General features: G+C 35.4%; 2 protein-coding genes across 2 annotated transcripts; both read left to right on the top strand.

The window, feature by feature from the left end:
- The first annotated feature begins 359 nt into the window (after positions 1 to 359).
- Positions 360 to 947, top strand: LOC126722280 (UPF0481 protein At3g47200-like). The gene has a single exon (XM_050425438.1). It carries the CDS (start codon positions 360 to 362, stop codon positions 945 to 947), a length of 588 nt encoding a protein of 195 aa, XP_050281395.1.
- Positions 948 to 11,670: 10,723 nt separating this feature from the next.
- Positions 11,671 to 14,535, top strand: LOC126723166 (uncharacterized). Its single transcript, XM_050426459.1, has 2 exons — positions 11,671 to 12,015; positions 14,312 to 14,535. Exons 1-2 carry the CDS (start codon positions 11,776 to 11,778, stop codon positions 14,384 to 14,386), a joined length of 315 nt encoding a protein of 104 aa, XP_050282416.1. The 5' UTR covers positions 11,671 to 11,775; the 3' UTR covers positions 14,387 to 14,535.
- Positions 14,536 to 17,602: the final 3,067 nt, after the last annotated feature.

Here is a 17,602-nt window from a genome sequence, read left to right as displayed (position 1 = left end):
TTAAATATAAAGTACTTATAATACATTATAAAAGGAATTAAAAATAACAATTTTCTACTATTATTATGAGATCCACCATTTTGGTCATTAATTGACTTGGGAAAGTTAAATTTTGTAGACCCACTAATTAACGGACCCATATGGGAAGTTTTTACAAACTCCTAATATGACTTTAGTATATTTCAAATAATTATTGATAAATAAAAATAAAATGTTAATGATAAATTCAAATTAAAACTAATAAAAATTTGATATATTAATAATTTGTAAAAATATTGTAAAATAATTTATGAACAAAGCATTTTATTTTTCTGATCCCGGCAGCCAAACACCAAGACTTTAAACTTTTATAGTTCTACATGGAGCCTGACAACCACTTGGAAGAGTTTACTATTATAGCCATTCCACAAGCCTGGGACCTGGAACCTGACAAACAACCCGAGTGTTGTATCTACAGGGTTCCCCGAAATCTCAGCAATGTAAATGAAGATGCCTACACTCCAAAAGAAATTTCAATAGGCCATTTCCATCATGGCAAAGAAAATTTGAAGAAAAAGGAAGAACTGAAATTGAGGTGTTTCCTGAACGCCTGTTATCGAACTAAAAAGACCCAGGGAGAACTTGCAAGATGCGTCCAAGAAAAAGAATTAAAGATCCGTCACTGTTATGCAGAGAAATTTCATGAAATCGTCAAGGAAGATTTCGTGAAGATGACTCTTTTGGATTCTATTTTTATCATTGAGCACTTGTGGTGGACTAAGCAATACCCAGAAGAAAACAACATCCACGAGAACGTCTCTGATATTTTACATGACTTGATACTACTGGAGAATCAGGTTCCATTTTCTGTCCTCGAGGAATTATATAATTTTGCCTACTTGGATCTCCCTAATCATCATAATGAGGATAAGTCCTTTCATAAGCTTGCCCTTGATTACTTTCTATGATTACCTAAAAAATGGCTCTTCTGATGATTACAACAATATATTGGATGTTACTAGGGTGAAGCAACCCAAACATTTGATTGATTTCCTAAGATATTTTCTCCTTCCGTTGAATCTGGAGAGTGGAGAAAGAATTAAACGTCGACTACCTTGTAGAACAAAGTTGGCTGAGGAATGAGTGGAATTCAGAGAAGACAAAAAGAAACGCTTACTTGACATTAAGTTTCAGAAGAGTCGGTTATTGGAATGCTTACCATTTTTAACTGTCATTGCTGGGAAAAAAAATCCAAATCCCCTCTATGTCTATATGTGAATTAAAATATATAATTACCAAGCAATAGTAATATTATGGAAACAAAAAAATTCCAACAAACATCACATAAATACAACCACACAAGAACACCAAATCTTACATGGAAAACCTTCCAGTGTAAAGGAAAAAACCACAGGGTAGCTTCGAAAAATATTCACTATGAAATAGAGATTACAACTATCAAGGTTATGCTAAACTTGAGTCCACAATAAATTGAATATACAATAAATAAATCTCAAAGAGTAAATACAATCTCGCTTTGAAATACAATCTCACCACAAAGCTAGTAGCAAAATCTTCCTCTGAATACTTTAACTCTCCATGGTTGTAGCACTCAAGAACTCCATGAGAACTCCACCAATTTATCTTCCTTGTGTGCAACTTGAGTAAAGAAAAATGTCTCATTTTTCTTTTTCACTCTCTCACACTCTCACTGTGTTTCTCTCTATCTCTTCAGACTGCACCTCTTGAAGCTCTCACTTGTGTTTTTCTCACAATGGCCGAATGGCTCTCTTTTTTCAACTCTTCACTCAATGTGTTTCTCTCTCAAATCTCACAGCATGGCCGAATGGCCTTTCTTTTCTTTTCCTTCTTTTCTCTCAATGTGTCTCACATGCTTGCTCAGCTTTGCATTAAACCAAAAGCTGACTTTGGAAGCTTGAGGAAGCAAGCTCATTAATTGAGCTTTGACTAATGTGGCAAGCAAGTGGACTAGACCCCCTAGGTGCCATGCACCCAACAATCTCCCCCTCTAGCCCACTACAAAGGAGATCTTCAACCCAACTCTTCAATTAGAATTCATGCCGGCCAACTCGGCACAAAGCTTTAGCATTTCTCTAGACATAACCTTGGTTAACATGTCATTTGGAATTTCATCTGTGTGAATCTTCTCTAATTCAAATGACTGTTGTTCAACAACTAGTCTCAACCAATGGTATTTCACTTCAATGTGCTTCGAGCATGAATGGTACATAGAATTCTTGCTCAAGTCTAAAGCACTCTGACTATCACAATTAACTACAAACCCATCTTGTTTCAAACCCAATTCTTGGAGAAACTATTTCAACTAGAGCATCTCTTTACTTGCTTCATTAGCTGTAATGTACTCAGCTTCAGTTGTAGATAAGGCAACACACTTCTGCAATCTTGACTAAAATGATACAGCTCCACCTACAAAAGTAAATAAATACCCCAATGTAGATTTCCTACCATCAAGGTCACCTACCCAATATACATCTACATAATCCTCCAAAATTGGTTTAGAATCATCAAAAGTCAAGCACAATTTAGAGCTACCTCTCAAATATCTAAAGATCTGCTTCACTGCTTCCTAGTGATCTTTACCAAGATTAATTATAAACCTACTAACAACACCAATTGCATGAGCAATTTCTGGTTGTGTGCAAACTATAGCATACATCAAACTCCCAACTACTAAGGAATAAATGGTTAATACTACATCTTTTTTCTCTTTCTTGGATGAAGAACAAGATTTCTTTCTTAGCTTGAAATGAGCACCAAGACGTGTACTAACTGGCTTGGCATGTTTCATATTGAACCTTTAAAGAACCCGCTCAATATATTTCTCTTATGATAACCATAGTTACTTAGCTTTCCTATCAAGTAGAATCTGCATACCCGAAATTTGTCTTGCTGAACTCAAGTCTTTCATATCAAATGACTTGAACAAGTCCTTCTTCAAATTTCCAATCACACCTACATCTTGTCCTACTATCAACATATCATCTACATATAGCAAAAAAATAACAAATTTATCAATGGGAAATTTTCTATCATACACACAATGATCTGCATTTGTCCTCATGTACCCATAACCCACCATGAATGAGTCAAACTTCTTGTATCACTGTCTTGGAGCTTGCTTCAAGCCATACAAACTAATCTTTAACTTGTAAACCATATGTTCTTTCCCTTCCACTTTGAATCCCTTTGGCTGATCCATGTAGATTTCTTCTTTCAAATCACCATAAAGAAATGCTATCTTCACATCAAGATGCTCAAGCTCAAGATCCAAGCTAGCTAGTAATCCTAGAACTACTCAAATGGAACTCATCTTGACTACTAGAGGAAATATCTCATCAAAGTCAATCCCTTGTTTTTTACTGAAACCCTTAACCACAAATCAAGCTTTATACTTTACGAACTTGTCACCATCTTTCTTTAGCTTGAACGCCTATTTGATTTTCAATGCCTTCTTGCCTTTAGGAAGTTCCACTAAGTCATAAGTCTTATTCTTGTTCAAAGAATTCATCTCTTCATGCATAGCCTTCAGCCGACTTTGCTTATCCTTATAAGACTGTACTTCCTAAAAACTTTCTGACTTCCCCTCTTCAGTAATCATAATATACTCAGAAGTGGGATATCTAGTCGATGGACGACGCTCTCTAGTAGACCTTCTCACTTGAGGTTCTACCATCTCTAGTGGAGGAGGCTGCTCTCCCTACTCAACACCATCTGTATATGTCACATCATCACCATCAACACCTGCTGGCTCATTAGCATCAAATTCAGTTGATTCATCACTATAATTCTCATCTTGTACCTCTTCCCTATTTGGGGCATTATCTAAGGAAGAAGAGGTAGGTCTAAAATCAAGAACACCTTCAACTGCAACTTTAGGTTTCTCAGTTTTCTTAAAGTCTGCTAAGTTTTCATTCTCTTGAAAAACTATATCTTGACTTTTGATCATATTTTTTTCTTTTGGATCCCATAACTTGTAGCCAAATTTTACATCTCCATATCCAACAAATATACAAGGAGTGGATTTGCTATCAAGCTTCAATCTTTGTTCCTTAGGCACATGTACAAATGCCTTGCACCCAAATACCTTCAAGTGAGAGTAAGAAACATCTTTTCTATCCGTACTCTTTCTGGAGTGTCAAAACCCAAAGGAACTAATGTAGATCTATTAATTAGGTAGCATGCAGTCACAACAGCTTCACACCAAAATGACTTAGGCAGATTAGTCATTCTTAATATACATATAATTTTCTCAACAATAGTGCGGTTCATCCTTTCTACCACACCATTTTGTGTGGGGTAACATGAACTGTCTTTTCATGTCTAAAACCTTTCTCGGAGCAGTAACTTTTGAATTCATTAGATATGTATTCACCTTCGTTATTATTACGGAGACACTTCAAAGGCTTCCCTTTCTCTCTTTCCACCATGGCATGGAATTTCTTGAAGTACTCAAATACCTGGTCTTTTATTTTCAAAACATAAACCCATACCTTTCGTGAAGTATCATCAATAAATGTAACAAAATATTTATAACCACCTAAAGTCTCAACATCAATGAGACCACATAAATCAGAATAAACAAGATCTAATACATTGGGTTTTCTAGTAGAGGGTATATTAAATGAAACTCTATGTTGTTTACCAAATAAACAAAAGTCACAAGGATTTAGTAACGTACCTTTGGCCAAGGGAATGAGAGATTTCTTTGCCAAAATCTACAACCCTTTTTCACTCATGTGAGCCAATCGCTTATGCCACAAGTTAGGCGAAGAATCCTCCTGAGTTTCACTAACAACATCCTTGCACAACTTTACTTGTGTCTTGTAAAGTGTACAACAAATCTTCCTAGCAAACATCAATGATCATTTGCTAAGCCTCCATTTTCCATAACAAAAATAATTGCCATAACCTTCTTTATCAAGAACATGAATGGAAATCAAATTCAAGCGAATATCCAAAACATGTCTCACATCCTTCAAAGTCAGGGTGTATCCAGTGTTAGCCTTAACACAAATATCGCCAATTCCCATAATGTCGGCATAACTATCATTACTCATCTTCACTTTCCCAAAGTTTCCCGCTTTGTATGAAGTGAATAACTCATTTCTAGGAGTGATATGGAAGGAAGCAGCTGAATCAATCACCCATTCAACATAAGGATTTGAAACTGTACAACAATCATCTTGTCCTATGGCTAGGACCTCATCTTCCAACACTATAACAACAACGGTATTCTCATCATCCGCCTTTTTCTGATTTTTATCCTTTTTCTGTTTGTTCTTCCAAGCCTTGCAATTCCTTTTTATGTGATCTTCTTTATCATAGTAAAAGCACTTGAATTTTCCATTTGATTCTGACCAACTTTTGGATTCACTTCGCCCTTTAGAACTTCTACTCTTACTTCTCCCCTTGTTCTTTGTGACAAGAGCATGTGCAATATCTTTGCCCATATCCTTTCTTCTAGTTTCTTCATTAAGCAAACTATCTTTAATCATGACAAGTTGTAACACACCATTTAGAGCAGAATTACTAAGTGACACTACCAAAGTCTCCCAACTGTCAGGTAAAGAACTCAGAAGTAATAAAGCTGGCAACTCATCATCTATTACTAGGTTTATTGTAACCATCTGATTAACTAAGTCTTGGAACTCACTAAGGTACTCGGCAATGGACTTACCCTCCTTAAGCTTCAAATTCACAAGTTTTATAGCAATAAAAGCTTTATTTTGAGCTGTCTTTCTTTCATAAAAAATCCTTAATTTTTCCCAAAGAGCCTCTGCATTTATTTCTTGAGACACATAGTGAAAAACACTGACATTGATGCATTGTCTAATACACTCGATAGTTTTTCTATTTAATTTATCCCAATCTTTATCTGGCATATCACTAGGCTTGGCACTATCACCCTTAATAGGGTCATGCAAATCCTTGCAATAAAGAACATCCTTCATCATCGGCCTCCATATCGAATAATTCGATGTCGAGGGTTTAACCATAGTATTCATAATCATATTCTCCATTTAATCCAACACAAGACTGTCAAACCTAAGCAACCAATAGCTTTAATACCACTTGTTGGGGAAAAATCCTAATCCCTTCTATGTCTATGTGTGAATTAAAATATATAACTACCAAGCAATAACAATATTATGGGGAAAAAAAAATTCAGCAAACACCACATAAATACAATCACAGAAGAACACCAAATCTTACATGGAAAACCCTTCAGTGTAGAGGGAAAAATCACGGGGCAGCTCCGAAAAATATACACTATGAAATAGAGATTACAACTATCAAATTTATGCTAAACTTGAGTCTACAATAAATTGAATATGCAATAAATAAAACTCAAGGAGTAAATACAATCTCACCACAAAGCCAGTAACAAAATATTTTTCTGAATACTCCACCTTTCCATGGTTGTAGTACTCAAAAACTCCATGAAAACTCCACCAATTTATCTTCCTTGTATATAACTTGAGTAAAGAAAAGTGTCTACTTTTTCTTTTTCACTCTCTCACACTCTCAGTGCATCTCCTAAAGCTCTCGCTTGTGTTTTTCTCACAATGGCCGAATGGCCCTCTTGTTTCAGCTCTTCACTCACTGTGTTTCTCTCTTAAATCACACGGCATGGCCAAATGGCCTTTCTTTTCTTTTCCTTCCTTTCTCCTCAGCATGTCTTACACGCTTGCTCAGCTTTGCATTAAACCAAAAGCTGACTTTGGAAGCTTGAGCAAGCAAGCTCATTAATTGAGCTTTTACTAATGTGACAAGCGAGTGGGCTGGACCCCTAGGTGCCACGCACCTAACAGTGTCATTATCCACATGAAACTTATATCTGTAATTACATTGTGTTATTAGATCATCTTATTAAAACTGAAAAAGATGTGGATCTGCTTGTTGAGAAAAAGGTCCTCGATAACTGGCTAGGCAGAGATGAGGCAGTGGTTAATCTGATCAACGAACTTTGCCATCAAATTGTGGAAGGTAATCGTTCTTGTTACCATGATATCAGTGAACGGATTAATGAGCACTATATGGGTTATTGGAGCAAACTCATGGCATCCCTTAAAAGTCAATATTTCCGCGATTTTTGGAGAGGCAGTATACCTGTTGCTGGAATTCTGGCCCTGTTTTTTGCTTTCTGGAGTTTCCTTAGGCCTTTAGTCTCTCTTCGCTGAACATCTGTGGTTCAGTGTGTGTTTGTTGGAGACTTGGTGTGCTTTGCTTTTGGTTGCTTTAGATCAGACGCATCTGAAGTTTGTAATAATATGCTTGGCTTCTAGTTTACCAAATGTATGCCATGTTGTAAGATTGTGATTGTTGTTTCAAAACATTATGGACTAGAGAATCTATATTTTCATTTTTCAGCAAATAAACCTCTATGCTCGTGAGTTATCACATGGAATCCTATGACATGTACGCTACTATCATTATTCTTGTCTGCTTCAAAAATCTTTCCATTTCATATATAGCTGTAAGGTTGAATTTATTCAACCATCTAATTGGCTTTATTCCGTGCCAAATTTTCTTGTAATTCAGCATTTAGTAACCCTGTATTTAGGTGGGATTGTTGTAAGGGTAGTGAGTGAGATAGTGTGAAGATTGCTCAAGAGTGTGCAAGAAAACAGAGTGTCGCGGCTGGGACTCGCGGGTGGACTCGCGGCTTCAACCCGCCAGAAGATGCACACGTGCCAAGCATGCTGGAAGATGAACAGTCATGCTAGCTGGAGCACTACAGGACAAAACAGGACAACTGGCCATACGGTTAACTCGCGACTGGAACTCGCGACTTAGTCAAGCCGCGAGGTCAAGCCGCGAGCCACCCCTGTTTTGGAAAAACCTGACGTTTCACATTCCTCTTCACTCCAGTATAAATACCCTTTTAACCCACGATTGAAAGAGAGCTTCCAGAGAGAATTTTGAGAGAGAAACCCTAAAGAAAAACAAGATTGTTTCACACACAATCCCTACCTTAGAGTCTCATCAAAATCCCTCACTCTCTTCCTCTCCATTGTCAAACCTTGAGAGGCATTATACCAAACTTGGTTTTCACCATTATCATCTCTGTGAGACAGTCGTTTGGAGTTCTGGGAAGCAGTTAGGAAGGAGCCAATCTTCATTGGTTGATGCTACGGTGTAGTAGCGGAATCCGGGAAGCTAGAAAAGAAAAAGGTTCGGCGCAACCTCGTTGGAGCAAGAAGCTTGGAGGGCTTAGGTGCACTGGGTAGATTAGGCTTGGAGGGTCTATTGCTGTCCTTGTATCCCAACTGTATTTTCTAGTGGATTGATTACCGCTTGGAGGGCGGCGGAGAGGTTTTTCGCCGAGGTCTTCGGTTTCCTCTTCGATAACACATCGGGTGTTATCTGTGTGTATGCATCTTCCTTCCTCTCTATCTCTGCCTTTATATTATCTGCTGTGATTTTATTATGTTATGGCTTAGATAGTTTTTATCCTATTTCACATTATAGCATATGTTAAGTTTCCGCACACTTGTTGTTTAACATATTGCTTGTGTTGGTTAAGATAATTTTTGGGGGTCTAAACGTTCAAAAGTGTATTGGTACACGTTTTTGAACTTTCAATAGCCAATTCGCTGGGCTGTTTGGTTCATGGAATGTTGTGAACATTACAACAAAGATTATGAAAATGTGGCATATTACTCCATTTAGTTTGTTCATTTGTGCATAACATTTCGGTAATATAAGATTATCTAGAGATTAACATTACTATGATTAGCTCATGGTGAAAATCCTATAGTACAATGTAATAATTTATCTAAATGACAAGAACGTTCATGCCATAGCTTGTAATTATATTATTAGATAAAATGACTGCATTACACTCGATACTTCAAAATATGATCAAAATATCATTAGATAAAATGACCAAAATATTACACCAAATATAAGAAAAATTATCAAAATATTCAAACCTTCAACACGATTGTAGTACCCCAATACCTCTTAGATGACAAAAAAATCCTGAAATCTCTGGAATGACAAAAAAAAAAAAAATAATAATAATAAATAAAATCTAAATTCTCCAAAATGATCAAATATCCAAATACTTCCAAAAATAGCATCAAAACCTCCAAAATACCCTTAAGACCTCTAAATTGATTGAATATCTCCAATACCTCCAAAAATGATTTAAATGCCCCTAAAATCTCCAAAATGACAAAATTGCCTCTAAAGTCTAAACTCTTCAAATTGACCAAATCTAAATTTAACCAAAATACCCTCAAAATCTCCAAAATGGCCAAAAGTACCATCTCTCCAAATCACCAAAATTAACCTGAAACTCCCAAATTGACTAAAGTTCCCACCCAAATGTCTCAAAAAAAAACCATTATACTCTCAAAACCTCCAAAATTATCAAAATATCACCCCCCCCCCACGTGTGAAACATCCAAAATGAACTAATAACCCTAAAAAAAAAAAAATAAATAAAAACCTTTAAAGTGACTGAAATCCACCTCCCATACCTCTAAAATAGCCAAGCACCTCGTAAATCTCTAATATGAAAGTAAGTACCCTTAAAATCTCCAAAATACCCATTGTACCTCGTTGTGTTTTAGCCTCATCAATTTCATGTTAGCCTTTAGCCTAAGCTTGTTGATTAGTGTGAATCTTTTGTTAGATTGAATTTAAGAGTTTAGGTGTGCAGTCTACATTATTATTAGATTAAGATTAAGGATAAATAATAGTAGGTCAACAATTTGGTAATCTAAATGTAAAAGGGTTGTCATCTCATTTTCTAATAATCACATTCAAGGCATGTGACTACTAAAGTTAACATCAAGATGAACTATGGGGTGCAAATAGTTAGGTTTGTTTCTACTAGGGAATTGATCATGAGCTTTTATAGCTTGTGTTGCAAACAAGTACCCCCAATGGTTTAGGGTGAATTTCTATAGTTAACCCAAATTTAAATTATATTCAACATTTAAAAAAACAATTCTATTAAATTCAAGTGTAAAATGCAATTAGACTTTCTAAACTTTTATAGGGCTGCACTTCTTGGGAAATTGCCTCAAATTCTTATTGTGACTTGGAAAATTAATTCGGTTTTCTACTTGAAAAAGGAAATATTAATTTGGTTATTTTTTGGGTTTCCTTTGTGTGGAAGGAAAGGCGGCTATTCCTTGGAATAGAATGTAAGCCTCTTCCTTGTCAAAGATATAATGTATTTTTGCTTGTCTACCATGTTTAGGAATTAAAGTCTTATAAATAGATAGTGTAGCAAATGATTTGATAACATTGGCCCAAGGACCCTCCCCTATGGGAAGAGGAGAAAATCTTTAAAATTGACCATGAAACCAAAAGAAAGGAAGATAAATTTTAGGTTTTCTTGAGGGAAATATTTTTGGGGTGCTACAACCATAAAAGTAGTTCTATCCAAGGTGAGTGAAAATCATAGGTGAGTTCTATTATTTTCTAAACAGAAGATGCATTGTATTTGGCGTAGATCTCAAGTTAGGCATAATCTTAAGAAGATATTATAATATATTTTATAATAGTAAATTTATTCAATGTTTGTCCTATGGTTTTTCCTTTAAAGAATAAATGCTTTTCCTAAATCTGTGATTATGTGTGTGATTAATATCTTGATACAGTAATTGTGTTGTGATAAAGTTTTTGATTGATTAAATTTGTTAGTTGAATTTATTATTTCAAGTAAGACTAGATTAGGATTCAACAAGTGGTATTAGAGCTTAGTTAATTTATTGGATTATTTTTTGTGTCAATTAGTCCTTATGGAATTTGAGAGAAGATTATATTCGGTACAAGTTTGCAGTCCAAGTGTGCACGAGTATGGGTTAAGCTACATAAGTAGTGATTTTTTTTTTTTTTTTTCCAAAAAAAAGTTGCTTTGATTAAGTTGGAGCTATCTCAAAAGGAAAAAAAATGGTGATAGAGTTTGAGTTAAAGTGGAGATTTTTGTGGAATGCCTTAAATTCCTATTGTGACTTGAAAAGTTAATTGGTTTTTTTTTTGTTAAAGAAAGAAAAACTAAATTGGTTTTTTTTTTTTTTTTTTTTTTTTTTTTTTTTTTTTTGTTTCCTAGATGTGGAAAAGGAAAAAAAAAAAAAAAAAAAAAAAAAAAAAAAAAAAAAAAAACTATTCCTTAGAGTGGAAGAAAAGATTATTCCATATCAAATAAGTAATGAAATGGGAAGTCTTACAAATAGACAATGATGCAAAGAATGTTTTGGCCTAGGAGTTCTTTCCTTAAAATTGAGGGTGAAATGAAGAGAGAGGGATAGGTGGAAAAAGAAAAACACAAGACTATATTGTTTTAGAGAGAGCTGACTGAATTAAACGAATTCGAAATTACACAACAGAATTGAAATTTAGGTAAAATTAGATAGTGCAATTTTTAATTGATGGGGTTTATGAGTTTTAGATACTTAAAGTCGCCGTAGAAGTACCTAATAAATATTATGCTTGAAGTTGGTTTTTGTGAGTTAATGGGCTGGTTGTTTTACAATGTTGATGGTATCATTATCATACCCACATATTAATTCATCTATGTAAAAAGCCCATTAACATCCGGTTGAAAACCCAACAAAAAGAGAGACCCCATCCCCCAACAGGTCTAAAGCCCAAGTTAAGCCCATACAAAGAAAGGGGAAATCAAAGAATGTACAACAAATTTTAGATAGACTGAAAAGAGAGTTGGGGGCAGAGCAAGACTCTGCAACTGTAAGAGCTAAAGCTGGAGAGGACAAAGTTGAAGTTGGATCGCAGATGGAGGAGAACGAAGGCGGCGGTGCCGGTGGTGGTGGGACTGGGACTAGGACCTACAGCCACATCTGGTGGGCCCTAGCTAGTGCTGCACAGTTGGGGTGGGCCATATCTTCCTTCAAAAGAGGCCACGCCGGCGACTCCCACTTCATGCCCTTCAAAGCCTTCTCCGTCGCCTCCCTCTTCGTCGGAGCCACCGCAACCGCCGCCGTTTCCGCCCTCCACGTCTCTGGCATCCACAAGGTCTGCTTCTCTCTCTCTCTCTGTGGCATTTTAGGGGCTTTTTAGTCTTTCCAATATCAAGTCAAGGCTGTGAAACAGTGTGGAACAACCTAAGTAAATAATTCATGTACTATTTATGAGGAAAAAAGAATCATAGGAAACTGCAACATAAACCATCTTCATTACGAAGAACTAAGGAGTTTTGGTCGATGCTTAAACTGTGTCTTTTTTTGTAGTTCATCTGACATGATTGAATATGTTATCTGTAGATTTACTTTACTACTTGTGTAAGATGGGTCTTAAACAATCTTCAATGTGTCTCCTTCAAAATTCATATGATAGAAACCCGATTTAGGATGCTTCGGAGTCTTTAGGTAATTCAATGATAGGTTTCGTAAAAGGGCGAAACTTGGGAACGGTTACTTATGTACACCACATTAGGTTCCTCAATTAAATTCAAACACAAGGCTGTACTGCATTTTAATTTAATTGGGAAACGTAATGCACCTAAGTTTTACCCTTCACAAAATCTTTTTATATCTATTTTGAAATGGGTTTAAATTGAACCAAAATGGTGATAGTCAATGTTCGTTTAAATGTTGCTGACGTGACGAAATGGATGGATAGGATTCCGGAAATTTTATGTTGGAGTTCCCTTAAGAACTCTAGAGGATGGATCCGTAGAAACACACCCTGAGAACAAAATTAAATGAACTTGTCTTTTCATTTGTCAACACTGTTTAATTTGAGTATGTTGTTCATTGAATAAATTGAAAGAGGAAAAAGAAAAACATTTGATGTGATTTTTGTCTTCTGTTAGTCGCAAAAAGTGTTTATTAATCACAGGTACTTCTAGGGTTCTAGTCCTATTTCAGGCTTTAATTAAAAAGGTTGGCAGTGCGTCCTGGTGGTAACTTGCCCATGTCATGATAAGCATTGAACAAAACAGATATTCTTTCCTCATATTTTCTGTAAATAGAATTTCTTTGTTTAGTGTCTGCCTATTGTTTGATCTATTTAGTTGTTAACCAGTTCTGGTGATGATGGTAACAGAATGAGTCATCTAATTTGTTATTTGAAGTTGAGTTGAGTCCTTTCCCCCAACTTGATTTTTTTCTATTATGAGTGATTTTAGCTGGGGTGTACTGAGAGCATTAATGCTTGAAAAGTTTTCCAACACATGTGAGCTCTATTTTACCTTTATTGGTTCTGAATTTTGAACCTCCTAACTGGAATTATGCCCTCTTGGCCATATATAAAAACTTAGCTATACTTCATTGTTGTGTCATTACTTGGAAGGGATTGTGTTTCAATTGTATCTTTGCTCCATTGCTTTGAGTTAAATTTTGGGTGTAAAAAGATGTTCTCTTTCTTTTGGCAGATGTTAGAGATAATCTTTTAAACTTTTATTTCTTTTTTCTCTTCTCTTTTTCTTCTTCCAACCTCCTGGCAGTTAGAGTCAAGTTCTTCTACCTCTTTTTTTCACCCTAAATTTCTACTTTTTCTATTCTCATCTCCAAACATACTTCAAACCCTCTATGATGTCACCTAAAATCCTAATTATTTATTCTATACTAAGCTGATTTTTTTTGGCAGACAAATTGCTACTATGAGTTCAACAATTTATCAGCTATGACAATTGATCAATAAATCATTGTGCATCTTTTCCACCTCATTATCACTAATTATATAGGGATTATGAAACTTACTTCACTTGTTGTTTGGCTGTTTGTAATGGATAATAATTTTTCATTTGATAATGTTTGAAGATCTTATTGCTAATCACTAGAAAAGAGTAAAAGGGAGGGGGGACTAACAATAACTCAAATGGAACCTCCTTGTAAGAGCAAGGTGGAGGGTAAACTTCTTGGTGTAGACCTACCAAGTGAGTATGTAACTTACCAATAAAAAAAAAATAATAATAACCAATATTTTATTATTATTATATCCATGTTTACTCCTGCACGCAGTGGGCTTTGAACCCAGTTACAGTTTGAACTAGAGCACATTGGCATAATAATCAATCTCTCACTATACCTAAAAGTGAAGAACTTTTCTCAAGCGATTGTCTGGTTTATTTATTAATTATTGTTTCCTTTGCCATCCTTTGTGTTTGTGTCAGCTGTCAGCTTGTGTCTATGCATGTCTAAAGTTTCTTCTTTTCATTTATGGGATGGAGAGTGGCATTTATAAAGAAATATAAGAGTTTCTATTCTCATATATGACCTTTTAAAGGTAGCAAAGTCAACATAATTATCCTTTTGAATTGTATTTTGAATCCTTTGAAAATGTGCTCAATGTTGCATATCTTATATAGGTGGAAGACCTCCTAGAAGTGGGTGCAAATATAAGAACTGGACTTGGAGTTCGTCCAAGGGCACGAGATAAATAAGTTACTTCTCGTATACATAAATTGGAATATTTTTGTTATTTTTTAGGCACTGAGTTTTATTTCTGAGAATGATTGTAGCTTTGTCCGACCGTCTTCTTCGACGATCATTGTCTATATTTTTTAATGAAAACAAATCCATTTACAGAGAATGGATATCATGCATGCGTAAAAGCACACTCATGGTTACACTTTTCTGTTTCTTTTCAAAGAGAAGCTAGCAGAAGATTTTTCTATTTTTAAGAACCGTCCTTGCTTCTCTCAAACCAGAAGTAATATGTTGTGTGCTCTTTGTCCATGATGAACAAATGGGTGAGAAATTTCCTATATGCTTGAGTTTCCTTTTCTTTTTCTTAGATAATCCATGATAAGAAGCTTGCTACCACTGATTACATTGAGTTAATATCTGAATTTAAATTCTATAAGGATTTAGTGTAAAACCATATGGTTACACCCTCCAATAATTTTTGTGCAGGATAAAAAAATTAGGATTTAGGTGACAGCGAGAGTAGAAGTATGTTTGGAGGTAGGTACATAAAAAGTAGATGTCGATTCAAATGAATCATCTTTTCTATGTGGGTAAATCTTTGCCTACTCGGAAAGAGGATAGCGAGTTACAATCAGCCTTCTACTTTTGTCTGCACAACACATGGGTTGGAAGTTGGGAAGGCCATCAGTGCAGGGTGGGACTCTTTGTATAGATTTGTTGGATATAAAGTGGGGATGGTTTTGGCATGATGCTTGGAATGGTATTGGTCATTTGGTTCCTTTATTTCTTATGCTATTCTAGCTAGTTGCAAATAAAGATGCTATGATGTTTGAAATTTGAATATATGGAGGTGATTTATGGTAGGGTGCATTGGAATCCATTTGAGGCCTGTTCAAAATTGGATTAATTTCTTTGTGGTGTTGTTCTCAGCTTGGATCAGTATGGGTATGGAGGACAAGGTGTTTCAGAAATTAAATAAAAATGGTTGTTTTAGTGCTCATTTGTATTATGAGGCATTATAAAGGAACTAATACGTTTTGGGAATGTACCAGTGCTCAGAAATGTTGGTTAGAATCAGGGGTGTTGAAAAAGCTCTTGTTGGTTCGGTATATGCCTTTCATTGAACTGGTGCGAAAAGTGTTGCAAACACTTAACACACTGGATGGATGTAATAGAAATGTTCAATGGAGAATAGAGACAAATCAGCGGGCACAAGCTCCGTTCCATTGAAATGGATGCCACCACCGCCTCATCATTTTAAGATGAACATGGCACTGACATCTTTCATTGCAACCAGCAGAGTGAGCTTTGGGATTGTTATTATAGACAGCAATGGAGCAGTTATGGTGGCTTGCAGAGACCAGCTTCCTCTCTGGGTGATCAACTACGGATGGCAGCCTACTTCTCACTAAAAGCCTTGATGGTTATTGAGTTTGCAAATAGCTCCTTGCACTGCTTAACACAAAGGAACCTTGCCTATTGGAGATTACAGATTTGGTGGAACCTATTCGATCTTTTTGTTGCATTGATCCTTACTCTAGCATAGTTGAATTCAACTGGGGAATCTAAAATAACTAATTTTGTCAGAGATAAAGAGCGCCTATGAGGATGATTTTATTTATGTGGACTTGTTCTTTTGGAAAGTTACGATAGAAAATTTTATGTAGTGAGTATGTTGATCCATCGTTGCTTCGAGAAAACACAGTGGTAGTATCCAACTGGTGACCCATTTGACAAGACTTCCCCCAAAATCATAGTTAACTATCAATGTAATAAGGCGAATAATAATTAAAAAAACAATATGTTAATTAGAATAGCAAATACGAAAATTTTAGCTAGAATTTTTACTAAGACATCGTTATGAGGCTGATGTTAATACTCTTGCATAGGTCCTACATATTCTTCTAACTATGGCAATGGTGCACATTCATTCACATTGGAATTTATCATGTGGTGCTGAATTTAAGTGTCAAGGGTATCTATCATGAGGCACTTGGTCCTGCTTTGGTGGATTTTGAGCGGATAAGTATCAAAATGTTTTCTGAGTAGAGGATAATAAGTACTTTAATATCTATTCGCAAGAACAAGGGAGATTCAAAACTGTACAAATTACTGTGAAATTAATCTTCTGGGCCACACTATAAAACTTTGGAAAAAAAGTGATCGAGTATAGGTTAAGACATGAAACAACAATATCGGAGAATCAATTTAGTTTTATGCCAAAACAAACTACCCATGAAGCTATTTTCTTATTTAGATGTTTAATGGAATATACACAGAGGCTTGTAAAAAATTTAATATGGTTTTCATTTATTTAGAGAAAGCAACAATAGGATCCTTAAAAGGGTTAAGTGGTGGGTTTTGGAAAAGAAAAGAGTTCATCTGAAGTATATTAAGTTGATTAAGGATATAAATGACGAAGTTGTAATTAGTGTGAGAAAAACTAGAAGAATCACAAGTGAATTTCCTATCACTATATGTTTGTATCAAGGATCAACATTAAGTCCATATCTCCTTTAATAGTGATGGATGAGCTCACTAAGTCAATTTAATAGGAAGCCCCTTGGTGTATGCCTTTTGCTTATGATATAGTTTTATTGAATAAAATTAGAAGTGAAGTTAATGCCACATTAGAATTTTGGTGAAGTGCTCTAGAATTTAAAGGCTTTCAATAAGACTTGATGGTTAAGAGATACTAAAGAGCAACAATATCTTAGATCAATAATTCATAAATATAGAAAGATTGATGAGGATTTGAATTATAGGATAAGAACAGGGTGGATGAAATGGAAAAATATCTCAAAAGTTTTGTACATTCGTAGAATACCTATTAAGCTAAAGGGAAATTTTTATAAGACCACTATATGACTAGCTTTGCTTTATGGTTTTGAATATTGGACTATTAAGAAGTAACGTATTCATAAAATTTACCTCTCCCCTTGTCATCTGGCCTTAGCTTATTTGACTTGATTTGTTTATTATTAGTTTTGACTTCACACTAACAAGTCAGTTAATCTTAGCAATGGCAAGATTTTGACTTGTGGCACTCTATCTAAGCATTATTCTCTACCCAGCTCATAAAATGTGAGTGACACCGTAAATTAATCTTTTCTTTGGTAAACAACAATTACAATGGTCCTTCTTATGACCAATCTATAGCAAGTCTTTGTCTTACAATGAAATGCCTACACCACACCAAATGGTGGTCGGATGGTAGGAATTCCTCACGA

This window comes from Quercus robur, chromosome 4 (assembly GCF_932294415.1).
Source record: "Quercus robur chromosome 4, dhQueRobu3.1, whole genome shotgun sequence".
Lineage (NCBI taxonomy): Eukaryota > Viridiplantae > Streptophyta > Magnoliopsida > Fagales > Fagaceae > Quercus > Quercus robur.
Note: the sequence above shows the minus strand (reverse complement) of the source record. Positions and strands in the feature narration are given on the sequence as shown.

Bases quoted from the DNA above. Each gene is read 5' to 3' on its own strand.
- LOC126722280 (XM_050425438.1), top strand. From the start codon at position 360: ATGGAGCCTGACAACCACTTGGAAGAGTTTACTATTATAGCCATTCCA.
- LOC126723166 (XM_050426459.1), top strand. From the start codon at position 11,776: ATGGAGGAGAACGAAGGCGGCGGTGCCGGTGGTGGTGGGACTGGGACT. The intron at 12,016-14,311 runs GTCTGCTTCTCT...TATCTTATATAG, and splicing joins ACGTCTCTGGCATCCACAAG to GTGGAAGACCTCCTAGAAGT.